We start from the raw sequence: 19,022 nt of genomic DNA, 5'->3' as shown, positions 1-19,022 counted from the left end.
GGTAAAATTATTTAATTTTAAGAGATAAAATCAGAGCAGATTTGATAGTCTCGGTTATTTTAGTACTGTTACTCTTGTATGCTTTGAAAGGCTTTTAGTGTGATTAGTTGCTCATGATCACTCCAAGAAAGTACCAGTCACATATGTACAGCTTGACACACTTCATATTCCAATGTATTCAAAGCAAAACCTGGCATATGTAGCTATAGGATAGCAGGTTTGAGTCTTCTTCTGAGAGTGCTCGGTCCCTTGAGGGCCATGGCTCCATCTTCCCCATCTCGTGGTGGGATGGGGTGGGGATACTTATTGGTCTCTTCTCTCTCAGAGTTATGAAACTACTGCTGATATAGACAGGACATGAAGATCCTTCTCTTTCTCTTTCTTTCTTCTCTTTCTTTCTTTCTTTCTTTCTTCCTCCCTCCCTCCCTCCCTCCCTCCCTCCCTCCCCTCTCTCTCTTTCTTTCTCCTTTCCCCTCCTTCCTTTCCTTCATTCCCTTCCTTCCCTTTTCCCCTTTCCCTTTCCCTGCCTGCCTGTCTTTTGAGAAGGGGTATCACTGTATAGCCCCATCTGTCCTGGAACTCACGTTGTAAACCAGGCTGTGCTTAAACTCAGAGATCCACCTCCTGAGAGCTGGGATTAAAGGCATGTGTCCCCACCTTCTTAAGCTTTTTAAGCTTACTTATCTCCTGACCTTATCCTAGGGGTTCTGAAAATGTTTTGGGAAACCCTGGCTCTCTTAGACTGCAGAAGAGGGTTCAAAAGTTGGATGGCTTCACAATATGCAAAGACATTGCTTGCTCTTGCCCTTCAGCATCTGAGCATGAATGACTCATGATGTGGCTTCAGAGTCTGTATGGAGTCTAATAATGTTTAAGACACAGACACTCATGGAGCTTGGAAGTTATATCAAAGAACACAAGTGCTGTGGATATCGCTCTATGTAAATAAAGTTCTGATTGGCCAGTGGTCAGGCAGGAAGTGTAGGCGGGACAAGAGAGAAGAGAATGCTGGGATGTAGAAGGCTGGGAGAGACACCGCCAGCAGCCGCCATGAGAAAGAAGCAACATGTAAAGACACTGGTAAGCCACACGCCATGTGGCAAAGTATAGATTAACAGAAATGGGTTAATTTAAGATAGAAAAGGTAGATAACAAGCAGCCTGCCACGGCCATACAGTTTATAAGCTATATAAGTTTCTGTGTGCTTTCTTGGTTGGGTCTGAGCGACTGTGGGACTGGCGGGTAAGAGAGGTTTGTCCTGACTGTGGGCCAGGCAGGAAAACTCTAACTACACACAAGCAACTCTATCTGATTAAAAATAACCTTTTCTTGTTCAATTACCTACCTGAGATGTATAAAATACTTCATCCTGAACAATGAATTGAGAAACGGAATGTAGAAGAGTAGGTGAGAAGCCAGCTGTAGTCTTTTAAGCCAGACATTAAAGAGATTTTAGGGGGAAAAGCCTTTACATGCCAATATTATCTTTCTTACACTTTTCTGGTCTTATTTGTCAAAATTCAGTTTTATTTCATAGAACATGCAATTTAACTAACAATGAACAAACTGTCTCCAGCTTAGTTTTGAATAAGAGATGTTTTGGGTTGAAGTAAGTTTTCTCCAACTCATCTGCTAGTACCTATCCACCCGCCAAAAGCAACCAACACAAATATCTCACTGTAACATCAACTTAAATGGGAAGTCTTCTGGATAAAACTTAAAGAGCAAGCAGACAACAGAGCCACATTAACCACAAAAGTCCTGTCTACCAAGCATGAAAGCAGCGACAACTGCCCTTTTGTATTATAAAAACACAAAGCAAAGCTGGGAAACTTCTAGGAACGTGGCTTTTCTGAAATCTAATGACTGCTGAAGATTTCATGAAGTCTTAGGATTCCATAATAGAATCTTAACTGACTTTCTAAAAACAGCAGGGGAATATTTTAGACAGTCCCACTCTTCCTGATGAGTGGTCACTAGGACACCATTTATAAAGGTCAGAACTAACAAATACTAAGCAGGAGATGTTGGTCCAATAAAGAAAGGAAGGAAGGAAGAAAGAAAGAGGCACTTTCATTTTCACGGAAATGGCTTGCCAGATGTTTCCAGATAGACTTCCAAAGCATTCCATCTGTTAGGAAAATGGTGGCCAGAAAGTCCTAATTGATTAGTTCTTGCTCGCAGAAAAATATCTGGTTTTTCGTTTATTACTATTTGTTTTATTTTTATAAGGTATTGTCAATTAAGAAGTAAATACACCATTTTCTTAACCTGTCTAAAAACTCTCTCTAGACCAAATCATGTTTTCTGTGATATTTTTTGTTCCTGAGCAGATCTGATTTTCATTGTCCTCAAAAATAGTACAACAGTGCTTGAAAAATATGTGCTGATTAGCCTGGGTGCTAAAAACATGCCCCAAAATGTTGATTAATGTGTCTTGACACAGAATACATTAGCCAGTCTTGCTTAGAGGCTAATTAGAATTCAAGTCAGCATGATACCTGCTTTTGAGAATTACAGCAATAACATTTGTTATATTAAGAACCATGAGGCAGCCAGTTTTCATAATTTGGACTGATTTCTAAAATTATTTAGGAGACAAAAAAAAAAAAAAGAAAAAAAATGAGAAGTAGAGTTTGCCTCTAAAACACTTATTACTCCTAAGGATACAATCTGAGTAGACACTAAAACATCTTAATTGCTCTGTTGAAAATGAATAGTGGATTTATTTAAAACCCAGAAAACCTATCTTTTGCATTTTTTGTTGTCTTTACAGAATTGCACCATGAAGGACATGCTGTATATTGGTGGAGGTTTCGTTATGGTTGTTAAAATTCTCTGATTTCTGTTGCATGAGTTTCCTAATTAGACTCAAGTTACCTATGTCTTCAGGCAGTCTGTGCAAGTAGGAAGTAGTTACAAGCAATAATAACACAGTGTGACCCATCTACCAAGGGCATCATATTTTCTTTCCTCTATGAATGAATTCTACATCCCTACATTTATCTCAGCCAGTTTTGAGATCTGCCAATGTTTCTGAGGACTGAACTTCATTCATCTTCATCAGATTTTGAATATACATTTGTTACTCACAGAGCACCAGGCCAGCACTTAATCCTGAGAGTGCCGAGTGAATGTCTCTGCCTCCTGTGAAAACTGCCTTTGGGTCCAGGGGGTTTCATACAATGTGGGGTACTTTGTTACCACCGTAGACCCTTCTGCCTCCTTAAGTTCTTGACCTGAATGTCGAATTTTCACTAATGTGGAAACCAGAGTCAAACCATTAAGCTTCAAAGAAAGGTAAACCATTAAGATATAGTTGCTGCTTAAATAGCTATTTATGACGTGATGTAGTATCTGCTGTAATCTCTCACTGCCTACTGAAAACTTGACTTCTTAATTTGGTAAAATTAGCTACTTCTGTGAAAAATATCTTGAGTCAAGCAATAATGAGTAGAAAGTTCCAAACAGTAGCAGGATACAAAATCAACTTGCAAAAAAAAAAAAAAAAAAAAAAAAAAAAATCAGCAGCCTTCTTATCTACAAATGCCAAACACCTAGAAGGAAATTAGGGTAACAATATCATCCCCAAGAGCCTCAAAATATCTTGGAATAAGTCTAACGAAGGAAAATGAAGACTCATATAATGAAAACTCTAAGACACTGAAAAAGAAATAGAAGAAGATACCAGAAGATGGAAAGACCTTCCATGCTCATGGATTGGTAGGATTACCAAAATGGCCATCCTACAAAATGCAATCAACAGATTCAATGAAATGGACATCAAAATTCCAATGCGATTCTTTACAGATACTGAGAAAAAAAAATCTTAAATCCATATGTAAATATAAAAGAACCAGGATAGAAGAAAATAATGCTAAACAATTAAAAGTTTCTGCTGCAGTATCATCACCCCAGATTTTAAGTTTTACTAAGAATTACAGTAATAAACATCATGGTATTGGATCAAAACAAACATGTTGATTAATGGAATAGAACTGAGGACCCATATATAAACCCTGACTCCTATAGTCACATGCTTTTTTTTTTATTTTGGACAAAGAGGCCAATTATATAAATTGCAAAAGAGACAGCATCTTCAACAAATGGGCAAATATTGCCACTCAAATTGGACAGCTACATGTAGATGAATGAGATTCACTTCTTATTTCTCAGTCTCATAAAACTAAACTCCAAATAGATCAAGAACTTCAGGATAAGACATGATACCCTGCATCTGACAGAGCAGAAAGTAGGGAATACACATTAACTTAAAGGAAAGGGATTTCTGAACAGGATCCTGACGGTGCAGGCATTAAGAAAAACAACTGACATGGGACCACATGAGACTAAAAAAAACGACTGTCCAGCAAGGGATACCACTACTTAGATGAGTCAGCTTACAGAATGAGGATAAATCCTGACCACTATCCATCTGTCAGATGGTTAGTATCCAGAACACACAAAGAACTAAAACCAAACTAAACATCCCAAAAACAAACAACCCAATTAAAAAATGGGGCATGGAACTATACAGAATTCTCAAAAGAAGGAATATAAATGGCTGAGACTTAGCTTTAAAACTGTTCAACAACTTTAGCTATATTATGGAAATACACATTAAAAGTACTTTGAGATTTTTATCTTACCCTAGTCAGAATGGCCAAGATAAAAAGAAAACAAAGAATAAATACTGGCATGGATAGAGGGAATGGGAAACATTTATTCACTGCTGGTGGGAATGCAAACTGGTACAGCCACTGTGGAAATCAGTGTGGAGACTCCTCAAAAAGCTGAAAGTAAATTTACTACATGATCCAACTATACCAGTCTTAGGCGTTTATCCAAAGGACTCTATGTTCCACTAGGGAGATACTTACTTATCCATGTTCACTGCTGCTCCATTCACAATAACCAGGAATTGGAAACAGTCTAGATGTCCATCAACAGATGAAGGATAACAAAAATGTGGGACATCTACACAGTGGAAAATTGTCCAGCCATTAAGAAAAACGAAATTATGAAATTCTCAGGTAAATGGATGTAGCTGGAAACAATAATTCTGGGTGAAGTAACCCAGGCTTGGAAAAACAAACACTGTTATGGGATGAGTCAGGTTGCCCTTTTGCTTTTCCTGTGAACAGTCAGGAAGAAGGATGTTCACATGACTTCTCTCACCCTTAAGTAATCGTGCACTCTTGTCTTTTGCTCCTGGAATACACATAGGAAGTAGGGCAATCTTATTGCATTTAAAGGCTTTATTCCTTCATGCCTTTAAAGAGGGAATCCATCTTTTTTATCTATGTAAAGCACAGCTAGATGTATTTTCTACAGGTTAAAATTATTTATATGAGGAAAGACTATATTGAACTGGTGTGTAAGTAATGTTTTCAATATTCTGAGCTATCCCAAGAGAAACAGCAACAACAGCCATTTGCTATGTGCTGGGTGAGATTTCAAGAGCTATGAATACATTCATTCATTTCATTCTCGAAACAGAACTCTATACTATGGTCACTGCTGGTTCTCAAGAGAAAACTACAGAGAGATTACAAAATCCTACCCTGAGTCACAGGACTACTAAAGATATGATCTGGTTTGTTCTAGGATGGTTGGTCAATACTGCTTATTTATGAGGGAAATGGAACCATGAGAATGGGTCAACAGTATATTTATATTTTCCAAAATAAGGGTCTAGACTAAGAGTTTCAAAAATAACCTAGAATCTTACGTTTTTATCTGATATCAGAAAAGGTAGGCACAATGATTATTATCCATTAAGATACTTGAGGGGAAAAAAAGGACTCTGACATTTTTGAAAGCTTGTTCATAAAACTAATTTTCTAAGCTAAAATCTTATTCCAGAAGATCAATTTCTGCATGGTACATTGTACATAATTTAATTTTCCCAGCTGAACATCTTGACACTATATGAACCATGAATGCATGAAATAGGAATTCCAAATGCCTTCCACATGGTGAGAGGACTTTCAAATACTGCAGGAAGCTTACAAACAGCTTGAGATGAAGTCATGCCGGGGCTCAGTGACTTCCCTTATGTATGCCTATGGTATTAGCACTTTCCTCAGAGTGGGACACTCAGGTGATAGATAGATGAGTGTGCTGTCTGTATTTAGACACTTGGTTCATTTCCTGAGAGCCATGGAAGGCATGTGGGTGCTCATTAAGTTTCCAACCATTCCCCGAGAGCAACAGGTGGTGAACCAAAGCTTGCCTGGTATGTAATGACTGGTTTCCTCAGTGTTTTAGATATGATGGATGGCATGTGCACATACTCTGTGGTAGTGGCAGATAAGGAAGACAGGGGTAGCAACAGGAAATATTTCCAAAGCATAAACACACAGACCTAAGATCATGACTGATGTTTTCATTACTACACATCCTATGGTCACATGTAAGGGTTTCAATTTTTAAATCTTGATTAATAACTTAAACTATGAGATGAGAATTAACTGTGTTGTAGTGTGCCACCTTAGCAGAAACGAGGCAAATTAAATTAATAAGGAGCATCTCAAGTTAATGTAGTGACATCACAACATTATACAACTTTAAGTCTATATTATGAATATACAATGAATACTAAGTACCTTAATGTGCTCCTAAATTGTCTTCTCCCCAGATTATTTGCTGCTGTTTAGCACTTACATTGTAAGGAATGCTTATCTTTCATCTGAACTAGAGTTGAGAAGACAAATCTCAGTGAACCGAAAGTAAGCTTGCGATGTATCTCCCACACCAGACGGTGACCCACACGTGGTACTGACATGACCTAGAGAAACTAGTGAATATTCTCTTGTGAATAATGAAGAGTTTTGGTCACCTGACCATTTCTCAGTTCAGTCACTAGTCTGAAGGAGGACACTATCAGAGCCGCGCCACCTCTACAAAGTATTTCCAGTCTGTGGGAACTTAAGCACTTACTAGAGGTGGTAACTTACAATTAACCCTTCCAACCTGAGAATTCATGACCTTCTGAACAGGTCATGGGGAAAGGCCAAGGGTCAGTGTAGACATATAACTGTGTGGTAAGACAAGGATCATAAATACAGTAGCAATCGAAAGCATCTATGTCTATGTGTGTGTTTATCTATATTGTGCTTTGGAAACATAGTGCTTTCATTCTTATTCTCTGACCAGCAGAAGGGACAAGTGGATTTCAGAGCATCAAGGCTCTCCTGAGCTGAGCCTGCACCCTTGTCAGAGTTCTTGCTGTAGGGAATTCCCTGTCCTTCCAATGTCCTTTGTCTCAAATGTCTTCATTATGATTTGTAATGACACCAGCTTCTAATTAACACCCAGCAACATGTCCTTAAATCATTTAAAAATTTATGACCTTGTCATTTATGAAAAGTTGTCATTTTTTATGCATGGAAGTTACTAAAGAACTGCCATAAATTAACCTGTAATATGAACTTTCCCATCGAGTTAGGATGTCATTCTTGCTAAACTGCAAATGATAGGTAAGTGACTTTGACTTTTCAGCAGACATTTTCAGAGTGCACTGTCTACCAAAGAATCAAAGCATATAGTAAAAGGAATCTGAACTTTTTATAGTAATCTAGAAATAGCCAACAAAATACTAGAGCCAGGATTTCTGAGGGCCAATCTAGAAGATATTTTTTTTTAACTGTGTATTCATCACCTATATAAATGTTATAAACAACATAGGACTTTTAATCCTTGTAAAATCATACTAACTTCAATTAACGCATTATGAAACGGCACACAGAAGTGAAGTATGAGCATTAATTTTAGAATGGAAGATGTACTTGCATCATTACGTTGTCATTTCTGGGATATATATATGAAGTTTATTCTAAAGGAAGAGCTGGAGCTAAGAAAATAGAACATAAGGTCTTGTAGCTGCCATGGGAAAAGTCTTAACATTTTTTTTCTAAAATTTGTGGCTTAAGAATCTTTGAACCTTAAAACAATGTTTTAATACCAAATCTTAAGCAATTACTTGAAAAGACGCATACAGAGTTTATGTGGGAGGTATATATGTTGGTTGGAAACACTTTAACAATGTGGTTTCTGTTTTTCTGAGAGTGACTGGCAGAGATGGCGGATGGCATCTTAGCGGGGTTGTTGTAACGGTAAAGCAGATATATGGCTCCCCAAATGTCTGCTTTACCAGTGCGTGAAGATGAATTCTGGTCAAAATTTGATGGGACCCTAGGTTAAGTTAAAAGTTAAAGGCAAAGAGATATTCTTTCTAGACTTTAGAACCTTGCATGATTTCACTTGAAATGCCATTTACTTTTATCTAAGGGGCATGATAAAGCCAGCAATGAAATAAACAGTCTGGGTGGCAATGGGCAACCTTAAACACCTGAGTGCAATTTCAATTTAAAAATAAAAAAGCAAACAAACAAACCAAACTAATCAATTGAGACACCTTCAGAATAGTTAAGGACCAGTATTCACTGTTTTCTCCTTTTCCTCCAGTTTGAGTGACTCATCACTACAGTTCTATGAAGTTGGTCAGTGGGGTATTTACCTTGATCCCCGGGAGTCCAGGCAGTCCAGGCAGCCCTGGCTCACCCTACGTAGGAAAATCACAAGGCATTATAGAGCGACATTTACTCAGTCACAGCATCAGAGAACAACATGGCAAATGTCTCAGGGGAAGAGTTTCTGCAAACAGAAATATATACAAAAGACTGGAGGGGGAATGAGTCTAAGGAGATTACTCAGCTTGGTCAACTCTCCATTCCGGGACTGGCCAACCACTTGGCAGATTTCTTAGACTCTTCCCTTTTCCTGCAGTTCCCTGCCCCCTGGCATCTCTATCAGATGGCATGAGAGGGGAGAATAGGAGGAAAGGCTGCATTTATGACTCCCTTGGCCAAGGATTTGTTGGAGCTGCTTGCCTCAATAATGTGTCCTATCCCAAGGCTCTCCCTGCTTAATCAAGAGACTGTTGTATGAACAGATGGCCCCAGGAAAATACACATGGTAAGCGTGATGCTCACTTAAAAGCATAGTAAGATTTTCTTTTCATTCCTGAAGGATGAGAAGACAAATAAATGGTTAAGAATATATTTAAGTCCAGCCTGTATTCCTAACAATTGCTGGGTTAGAGTGACCCTGCTTAGCAGTGTTGGGCTAATGGGACTATGCAGCTGTTCCCGAACACAGGTCAGAGATTAAGTACGCCTTGGGTAGGCACACTGGAGAAAGACTAAACCTTCTCATTTTCCCAGAATTGTCTACGTTATTTTAAGCACAAGAGGTTACATTGCTTAGAAATTCTCCTGAAGTCCACTACAAAAGAATAAAAGAATCAGGAAAAAATGTTTGCCATAAAGTGTTGCCTATTATCTGTGGAGTCATAGAGGGTAAAACAATCATAGTTTTGTAATGGTCAGTCAGGGAGAGAACAACCATTTCCACAGAGGGAGAGGTGCAGGGAGGGTGGGAGAGGAGGCATGTTTTGTAGCCTAAATGTTTCCATGATCTTTAATTTCAAGTTATTTTATTATCACTAGCATGTGTGCATGCCTACCACAGCTCATGTGTGAAGGTCAGAGGGCACCTTTGTGGGTTTGGTTCTCTCCTTCCTCATCTTTGTGGGGTTCTGGGGATCCAGTTCAGGTTATACATCTTGTGGAGCAAAGCGCTTTGAGTGTTGAGCCGTTTTGCTGGCCCTTGAATAATCCTTAACTCAAGGAAAACCTACTAACAACTGGATCTTCTGCCTCCACCATCCGCCCTTTCAGATTGCAAAGAGCTAGAATTTCTTCTGGTGTTCTAGAATTTAGACATTTTATTAAGCTCAGTGTTTAGACAAAGTGGGGAGGCAATGGCTCCCTGGCTACTTGGTAAAGGTACTTCAGGAATGCAAAAGAAAAGACGTTCTGTGCAGAAGTATGCATTATAAATACTACTATGATGAAGTTAAATTACAGAAGAAAGGAATTCTAACTTGCTTATTATTCGACCCCAAGACCAGGTGTCTAGGTAAATTAGACTTCACAGAGTCACAGCACAGAGTCACAGCACCATACATTGTTTCTCTTTGTTTTCTCTTTTACCCTTTTCCACCATCATTAAGAGGACCTGCTGGGAAGGATTTTCACACATATTTTACTGAAAGCAATCTTTCGCCTAAGAATAGTATGAAGCTTTTGAAAACAGGAACTGTATAAGATTACCCAACCAGTAACACCTGGGATTTTTTTTTTTAAATAAGTCTCCCCCAACTCATAATGGTATCACATCTGAAGCATGTGTAGAAATAAATAGATTATAATATTATTTTCCAATAAGAATTCTCACCACCCCATTCTCTACCAACTTAAAAGAACTACATAGCTAGTTTAAAGAAATAATTGATATGCACATATATGCATGATTAACACATACAATGTTTTCTATGAGAAAAATGAGCAAAAAACGTTACAGGATAACATATAAGATAATGAAATATTAAGTTGGAGTAGCCTTTCTCTACATCATGTGTGTATACATGTTGTAAATGTATATTTTAGTCAAATACTACAGATATTCATATTCTATAGTGTTAAATGTTTGTGACTCTTACCTTTACAAGTTTGTATTTATTTCCTGCTCTTAGCAACATAATGAGAGATGGTAATAGCATTGATATTACCCTTATGGAACACTTCTTCACGTTTTTAGTAAGACATTTCTTTCTGCAGAATTCTTTATCTTTATGTCATGGAAAGCTTACCTTACAACTAAGAGAAAGGTTTTTAGTTGACTTGGCTATCCATGTCTATGCCATGGCTCAGGAGCCTCTTGGGAGCACAGCTGATGTGTTAGAAATGAGGCATAATTAAGAGTCAGCTTGTTATTTTAGTCAAAGAGTCCTTGTTCAAGAGTTTCGACTGTACACAGCTACATTATGTTTCTGATTTTATTATTTTCCTTTTTTACTCTCCATTCTCCAATCTGAGAAAGTCTTACACCTGGGACTCTGTTAGAGTGTCATGGATATCCACAGAGCTCATTAGCAAGGGTCCCTTCTGATGGGGAATCAAGTGATTTACTCCCTCAAGGTTAGACTGTATACTTTTAAGAGCTGAGGAAAGGTTAGGCAGGCAAGACCTACATGGTGAAGCACAATTCACAATTTACAAGTCTGTAGTATCTCTGCAAGCCTACATGTGCCTCTACCGCGGAAGCTACAAGAGAAGAAAGCGTGGTCCTCCACTCAGTGTCACTCGGGATGAACACTGCGCGACTTCAGATGGAAGCCTCATCACTCGGCTTGTGCTAAGTATTTTGTTCTTTTCTGGCAACACCCCTAAATTTGGGACCTAGTGTGCTATTGAACACCATAGCACCGCTCTTTAATGGTGCCCAAAATACCATGGATGATATGCAGGACTGACTGTATACCTGGGACAGTTTGCCATTTTTGACTTTACGCAGCAAACATGGAAATATTGTTTTCAATGTTAGGGGAATTATTATCAAAATCGGATGTTTGGCCAAGGAAGTCGTACAATTGTAGGAAGGCAGGATTGTGTCAGGTGGTAGTATCTGAACTAAATACTGATAAAAAAGGCTGCTATTTGTTCCAGGTCATACACCAACCGAAATGAAAGCTCCTTTGAATGTCATTTAAACCTGTTTTTTGATAAAATGCAAAGAAAACCCAGTGTTTCTGCCTGCAAGCTGTCAATGTCCAGAATGAATCTAAGTTTTCTTTATAAATAATTATAATAATGCAATATTATGCCAAGCAATTGAAGGTCAGTTTGGTTCTTGTTCTGTGGAAACGGTGGCGCCTACACAAGATTACTGAGATTTGTCTTGGCTTGTGTTTTAGAGATGCTTTGCAGTTGCACATCCCTCCTTTGCCTGTTTATTTATTTATTCATTTGTGTGTGTGTGTGTGTGTGTGTGTGTGTGTGTGTGTGTCTCAGAGGACAACTTGCAGGATTAATTTTCCTTCTACCACGTGGGTTCTGGGATCAAACTCATGTCATCAGTGTTGGCAGCAAGCACCTATTCCCGCTGGGCCATCTCACCACGACCCTTCCTTCCTTTGACTCAGACTCCTCTTACCTAAGGCAGGTGGGTTTTGAATGCCAGGTCTTCTAGCCACAGCTTTCTGAGTGCTGGGTAAGAGTCACATTCCACCAAACCTGGTCTTTCTTTGAGAAAACCACAAATTTAGAGGGCAATTTAAGGAAAATAATTTTTTAAAGACCAGGGGACCAAAAAAATCACATTATCTGTGAAGATCAGTTGCTTTTTCAAAATAGAGCATGGATCACTGTTATTAGTAGTTCCACATTTCTCTTTCAAAGGTCAGAGAGGGCTGCCTGCTATGATGCCCGTGATAAAGCCTGGGGAGGGGAACCAAAACATTAGTAGGTTCAGATATTCACCTTGTCAGTGCCCATCTTATAAGAGAAAAAAAATCACATATGCTGACAAGCTTGATTTTCTCAAAGAAAAAGTCAGCCTGAGGGGAAAGTCTGGATATGTTTGTGGAAAGCTGTCACCACTGGAAGGAGCCACAGAAAGAACACTGTGGCACCCAAGGTTCCTTTCTAAAAGGTATTTGAAATATTTCACCAAAACACATTGAAGAGTAATCTAGATGTCTGGCTGTACACATCTGCTACCAGCAAAGAGCTGTGAGGGATGTTGCTCTAGATTAACTGGGAAGAAGAGGAGGAAGAGGGGGATTACTACAACTCATTTATTTAAAATATTTTGTGTGGATTCTTGAGTTCAGCTTGGGACCTGAAGACCAGGAGGCGGATCAGAACAGGGAGAGGTGAAGAGCTTGCTGGGCTCGTGTCTCATCTGGAGATGAGCTGATGAATTGATGCTCCGAGACTCCGTTTCCAGAAAAAAATATTTGTCATTAAATAGAGCAATGTTAACATGAAAACCTTCTCTAAGTTACTTCCATCCCAAGTACTTAAGTGAAAGCTCTCTCGATGATGTCAAGCGATGACGTCAAGCGATGACGTCAAGAACAATGACAATACAGCAAACTTTCAACTTTAGGTTCCAAACCACTGCAATAGGATTTACTATCTTTCTCTCTCTTGCTAATGAGGTATGTTCTATGTCCTAATTCATATTCTGCCTATAACATCAGCTACCACTGGACAAAGGAAAGGCTATGGCTTTAAGGAATTTGTCCTACAGAATTCATTTTCTTTGTCTGTTATGTGAGGTTTGGCTAGACTGGGCATTGAGACCCAGGTGGTCAGCTGAGAAACTGACAACATTTGTTTCCTGCCTCAGACTCAGATGAAAAATGAGTATAAACATTCAGTGAAGAAGCACAAATGATAAATTTAATGCACCCATAGCTCAGTTAGTGAAAGTGATGTGGCTAGAGTCACTAATTAAACTTTAGTTCTTTAAACGAATTCAGTTTCCATAAGGCAACATTCATGACACAGGTTAGAGTCACATACAAGTTAGCAGGGAAATGAGTGGAGGAAGAGGTATATTTTAAAAGAACGGTCCATCATCCTCCATTGAGATTGTTTAGTATATACTTATGTCTTCCCATGAAACACAGAAAATACAGATTAGCTTTAAGCATGCAAGGCAACTAGCTGGCATTCCAATTCAGCAGAGATTTGTTAGTTTTAAACAGCTGAGTACATGTATACAGAGTTTGTTTTCATACTTTGCTATGCTCAACACCAGGACCTTTTAAAATGGAAAGCAACCAGCAACATTGTACAAAGCATGAAGTGATTCTTCTGTGCAATAAATGTTTCCATATTAGATGTCAATGATGTAAAATACTGGTCATGGACAGATGCAAAGAACATACCTAAAACAGAGAGATATTACCTTTTGTCCTGGACGACCAGATTCTCCAGGTTCTCCCTGGACAAAGAAAAGCAAAGATAAAAAGGGCTGTCTTAGAAGAAATTTTGAAAAATCCTAGGCCTTGGGCAGTTTTGCAGTAATGATCCAACTGCCTACTTGATTACATACATTTTGTAGATGCCATTTTCTTACTCTCCACTCCACATATGGAAACTGCTGTGAGTATGCCTAGAAAACACACACACACACACACACACACACACACACACACACACACACACACACACACTTACACATCTTGGAAACCAAGGAAACATGGAAGAGAAAGTAAGCCCTCCTACTCAGACTGCCTGGGATTTTCCTGCTGTGTTTGGAAGCTGTTGCCAGAGAATTGGACCAGAGCTGTAACCATCAATGCTGCTAAACTGAAGAGACAAGGGAGGCTCATAAAGTCAAAACCATGATCCCCATGGCATACACATGTGCAAGGCTATAGTTACCTTAATTCCTGCAGCAGATGATCCAGGGTCACCCTAAAATGAAACCCAGGAGATATTATGTTGAGAAAACAATGCAAGCCCCCAGGCAGCCATTACCCACATGGATGCCCAGAGGGACTCTACATATGCCCAGTGAGCCTATCCGTGCCCCACAGGACTTTGTACATCAATAGACTCAGCCACTATACAACAACAGCATGTAAGAGAAACCATGCCCTGCCTAAAATCATGGGTTTACTCTGAATATAAAACATGAAAAGACTATATTTCTTGAAATAACTAAGAATATATAAACATGAAGCCATTCCCTTAATAAGATGCTAAATATATATTCTGAAGCAATGAATTGTAACTGACGGATTTGAATCTTTTGGTTTTCTTAGCTTCTGGGATTTATTAATGTCACTGGCTATTTACAGGGAGTTCCTGCCCTTCTTGGTCTTTGGAAGGTCAAGGTTCAACAGATGAAGTCAAAGGTTAGTGAGGTTGCATTGCAAAAGCCATGCTGCAGATCAGTTTGTCACCATCATAAAGCATGAGCATGCCTTTTCCTGTATTACCCTCACTGTACCATAACTCAACCCCCAGCCAGTCACAGAATGATGAGTGACATGTGGGTAATGGGAATACACAGAGGGGCTAAAAGAGTCTTCAGATAGAATCAGATTTTTCACTTTTTAAAGAGATCAAGAGATAGTTTATTCTGGAGCCATTTTGAGTGACCATGGTCCAGGAGTATAGATTTAGGGTACCCCAAAGTTCATGTTCCAAAATGGAAGCAGTTTCATGAAGCTTAATAGTTTTACAGAGCAAAGAATGTCATATGTAAAGATAAGTTTAAAATATATTGGTGGGTACATCAGAGAGGTGGTTCTAGCCAGATGGGGGAGCTGGTCTAAAGCTCTGGGGTTGGTGGAAGGCTAAGTTAACAGGTTCCAAAACATTTTTATCTGCCATTCCCAGGGTGTTAGTCCTGACATAGGGGTGGGGAAGAGATGGCTACTCAGGGGGAGTCTGGCTTTTTCAGACTGTGTCTGTCCAGATTTCATGGAGGGTGACTCCACATAGAAATACACTATCCTAAGGATAGGACCAGTGCAGACAGGAACATGGAGAAGAGGTAAGACTGTCACTCCTTTGTAAACGAGGCAGCAAAAGGCCTAGATTCTCAGTCTCACTCATGTCCTCTCCACCCTAGGAACATACAAGGACAGAGAAAAGGAGGGGACATTTGAGACTGTCAAGAAAACTGAAGCCGGGGGGCCAGAGCTGAGATGCACTGAGCTCTGTCATCTGTACAAGTACTCAAGCATTTCCAGGGGTCTGTTCCCTTGTTCTAGAGTCCAGAAGCTGCTCGCCAATCTCTTTTAGAAACAGACACACAGATAGAGGCCTCAGGTCCCTGTGCGCTGATGGGCACATGGCCCCTTCCCTCATTTCCACTCATGTCTTCCCATGGATGACACTTCCTTTGCTTTAGGTCCTGGTTTACATGGCTTTGTCTTAAGGAACTGTTCACCAATTCACCTCCACCCGGGGGCCCCCCAGGAGCACATCCTACTGTAGCTTCCTGCTTGTCTATGTCTGGTACAGCTTGTGTTATGATTGCTGTGGGCACTGCCTGCATGTTCATCTGTCCTGTCAGCAGACAGACAGCTGCATGCGAACCGACTCTGCATCACGACCTCAGTATATGCTTAACACACACGTGGTGAATGAGTGACCATGTTTTTAGTCTGGTCAGCAGTCAAGGATCAAAATGAAAAGAGACCTTTAGGAAGGGAGAAACCTGAGCTTAGGAAAGAGAAGGAAATAGTCAATTTAGTTTGTTGGGGAAAGAAGTACACATGTGAATTTGACATCTGTAATTGCCATTACCCAAGGAAAAATTAAAATGTGGCTAAACAAAGAAGTGAACTCTTGGATGAATGAGTCTTCCCTTCCCAACCATTCCCATTCAAATGAGTTCCAAAAGAGGGGTGAAATAAATGTGGTGAAGAAAATAATACTTGTTTCTATTTCTACTAAGTCTGGGAGCCATCAACATTAATGAACCAGTTTGCAATATTCTAGAAAACATGACCTTTGTAGCACTAAAGACAACTTGACTTTGCAATGCTCCTTCTGTCTTCTTTATACCTTAGCCTCCCAGGCAGGGAAGGCATTGCTGCTTCCACTTAGTGATGAGGAAAGTGAAGGAGCTACAGTGAAGTGAATTTCGAGCCTCCTCAACTGTCCTTCCATGCTGGCTCTTTTTATCTGACTAAGAAAAGGATGGTTAGACTATGTCGTCTTGACAATCGGTCCTAAAGGCTAGAGAAAGCATGTACATTAAAGGTAGTTCTTATATTAACCATTTGTAGTGAATACAAGACTGTGTGGCTAACCTCCTATCTGAGAATAAAGACTGGATTTTGTCCTCAGAGAAAGTAGCTGGGAAGGAAAGTCCAACAGTGAAAGGCTGCTCTACTTGTGGAAATCAAGATGGCTTCGTTTGATGGACAACTCATCGTCATATCTTTATCCTCATTTTAAAAGATGCACAACTGTGAAATCCCCAGGAATTTCTATAACTTTTAAGAGCAAGGTCACTGCTGGACAGGATAATGTTCCAAGTAGCTGAAATGGAGCAGGGGATGTTTATAACCCTGTCCCCAAAGTACAAGTGAACACAGGATTAAAGCAGGAAACAGCCTCCCAGCTGTGGCTGATGTATATCCTAGCTTCATTAGTCAGTGGGCTAAGCCACAGATGGAGAAGTTTTGTGAGGTAAATGAACTTGACTTAGCTGTTTTATTGTTTTGTTTTGTTGTTTTGAGACAGAGTCTCACTCTGTAGACCAAGCTGGCCTCGAACTCACAGAGATCCATTTGCCTCTGCCTCCCAAGTGCTGGGATTAAAGGCGTGGACCACTATACCTGGCGACTTCACTGTTTTTCACTTTCAGTCAAGAACTGGTTTTGTATGTGATTGTTTTCAAACACAGTACTCAGTAAGTAATTAAATATGCATATGTTAATAAAGACAGAATAAACAAATGCAGGCTATAGAAACTTTGTGCCATTCAATGACAATATGAAGGTGTTTAAGATAAAAAAAAAAAGGTTTTCCAAACAGTATTTACTATCTTATAACAATGTCCTGGAACCTGGATTGGCACAGGGACTAGAACAGATTGGCACTATGCAGTTTTTGGTTTGACTTTGGGGACAAAGGATGGAAGATTACAGCTTAAAAGTGATGTGCTTGGTGTCAAATGGACAAGGGGTGGAGCTGTGATGGCTAGTTAGAATGACCTGGGAAAGGAGTTTCAATGAGGAATTGTTTAGATTAGGTAGGATTTTCTTAACTGGGGTAAGGCAGGAAGACCCACCTTGAACATGAGCAGCACTAGTTCATGGGCTAGGCCTTGGGTTAGTACAAGCATGCCCACACAAATTCACTGTTCTCTGCTCTTGACCACACAGGGAATGTGACCAGCTGCTTCATACCTTGACCTCCTTACAATGATGGACTATAACTTCAATTATGAGCCAAAGAAACCCCATCTTTCTTACTCTTGTAAGAGGATTTTATTGCATGATCTAGAAATGAAACTAGACAGTATCCTATAGGCTTGGGTTTGTTTGTTCCTTTTCTAGTGAGCTCAGTGTCCCGTTAATAAAGAAATTACAGTAAAGAACAGTATGTATTAGGAACAGAATTACAGGGTGTTGTTCCAGTATACAGGGATGACCTGAGAAGTTTAAGAGACTAAAGAGCTTCTCTAGGAAATGACTTGTGAATCCAAGGTTCAATGGATTGAAGATTGAACAAAGCTAGAAAATGGAGATGAGGAACTGGGAAGAGGAAGAGAGAGCAGGCATCTAAACAAAGGATGCCATGGGCAGGATTAGAGAGGATCAGGTGCGGACTGCCTGGACTGTCCCCAGACACAGCCCTCCAGCTGTGGTTTTAAGACAGATTGGTTGGTAAGGGCAAATAGGACATGCCTTGTGAAAGATAAGATGCTCGAGTTCCAGATGTTAAATCAGAAGACACTGCATGGATAGGAACGGAGGCCATCGGAGCAAAGGAAGGTAAGGGGCAGGCAACTTGTGCCAAGAAGTGGAGCTGGAGCTCTTGACCCAGCAGATAACACCACATGGGCTACAACAGTGTGGTCCAACCATTCAGTGAGCTGTACAGACAGCCACATGCAGTGGATAAGAAATCGATTCCAATGTTGTTTGGTGGAATTAACACTCCAAGGACTAGAATCCAAAGCTTCCACAGTAACTTCACACGTGTCTGAAATCAGTCTTTGGCAGGTTAGTCTTAAGCTGAGTATACTGTTTTGCTGGCCACAGAGAAGCCCTGCCCCAGTCAGTGGTTTTATAGCTCCCAGCATTTCCAGATGACCAGCCTGGAAAGCCTCAGATTGCTTTACCATCCGAATGCACTGAGTTGGATCAAAAGGAAAAAAAAAATCCATTAAAGTGAATCAGTCAATGACGTAATTTACTACATCAATAGCAGAAAAAAGGCTTAAATTTTTTTTTTTTTTTTTTATTTTACCCCTCAAAGTTGGAAAGTGATGAATGGGTTTCACATACTGAAGACAAAGGCCACAAGAAAAGTGTTTCTGACATGCTGGAAACAAATTATAAGACAGGAGCAGGAAATGTTTAAAAAACACATCAAAAATTATATTTCAATCACTACATTCTCGAGATGAAT

At 39.7% G+C, this 19,022-nt stretch overlaps 1 protein-coding gene across 6 annotated transcripts in view; it reads right to left on the bottom strand.

Annotated features, from left to right (window-relative positions):
• The window catches only part of Col25a1 (collagen type XXV alpha 1 chain), a 401,263-nt gene that overhangs the window by 53,810 nt on the left and 328,431 nt on the right, over window positions 1-19,022 (bottom strand). For all 6 annotated transcript variants that reach the window (XM_036189734.1, XM_036189736.1, XM_036189735.1 and 3 more), the window contains 3 exons: window positions 14,304-14,336; window positions 13,825-13,860; window positions 8,522-8,566 (listed from right to left, as the gene is read on the bottom strand). In XM_036189734.1, the coding sequence (XP_036045627.1) occupies window positions 8,522-8,566; window positions 13,825-13,860; window positions 14,304-14,336 (114 nt within the window). The remainder of the gene's footprint in view (window positions 1-8,521; window positions 8,567-13,824; window positions 13,861-14,303; window positions 14,337-19,022) is intronic.

The sequence above is a fragment of the Onychomys torridus genome, chromosome 6 (assembly GCF_903995425.1).
Source record: "Onychomys torridus chromosome 6, mOncTor1.1, whole genome shotgun sequence".
Lineage (NCBI taxonomy): Eukaryota > Metazoa > Chordata > Mammalia > Rodentia > Cricetidae > Onychomys > Onychomys torridus.
Note: the sequence above shows the minus strand (reverse complement) of the source record. Positions and strands in the feature narration are given on the sequence as shown.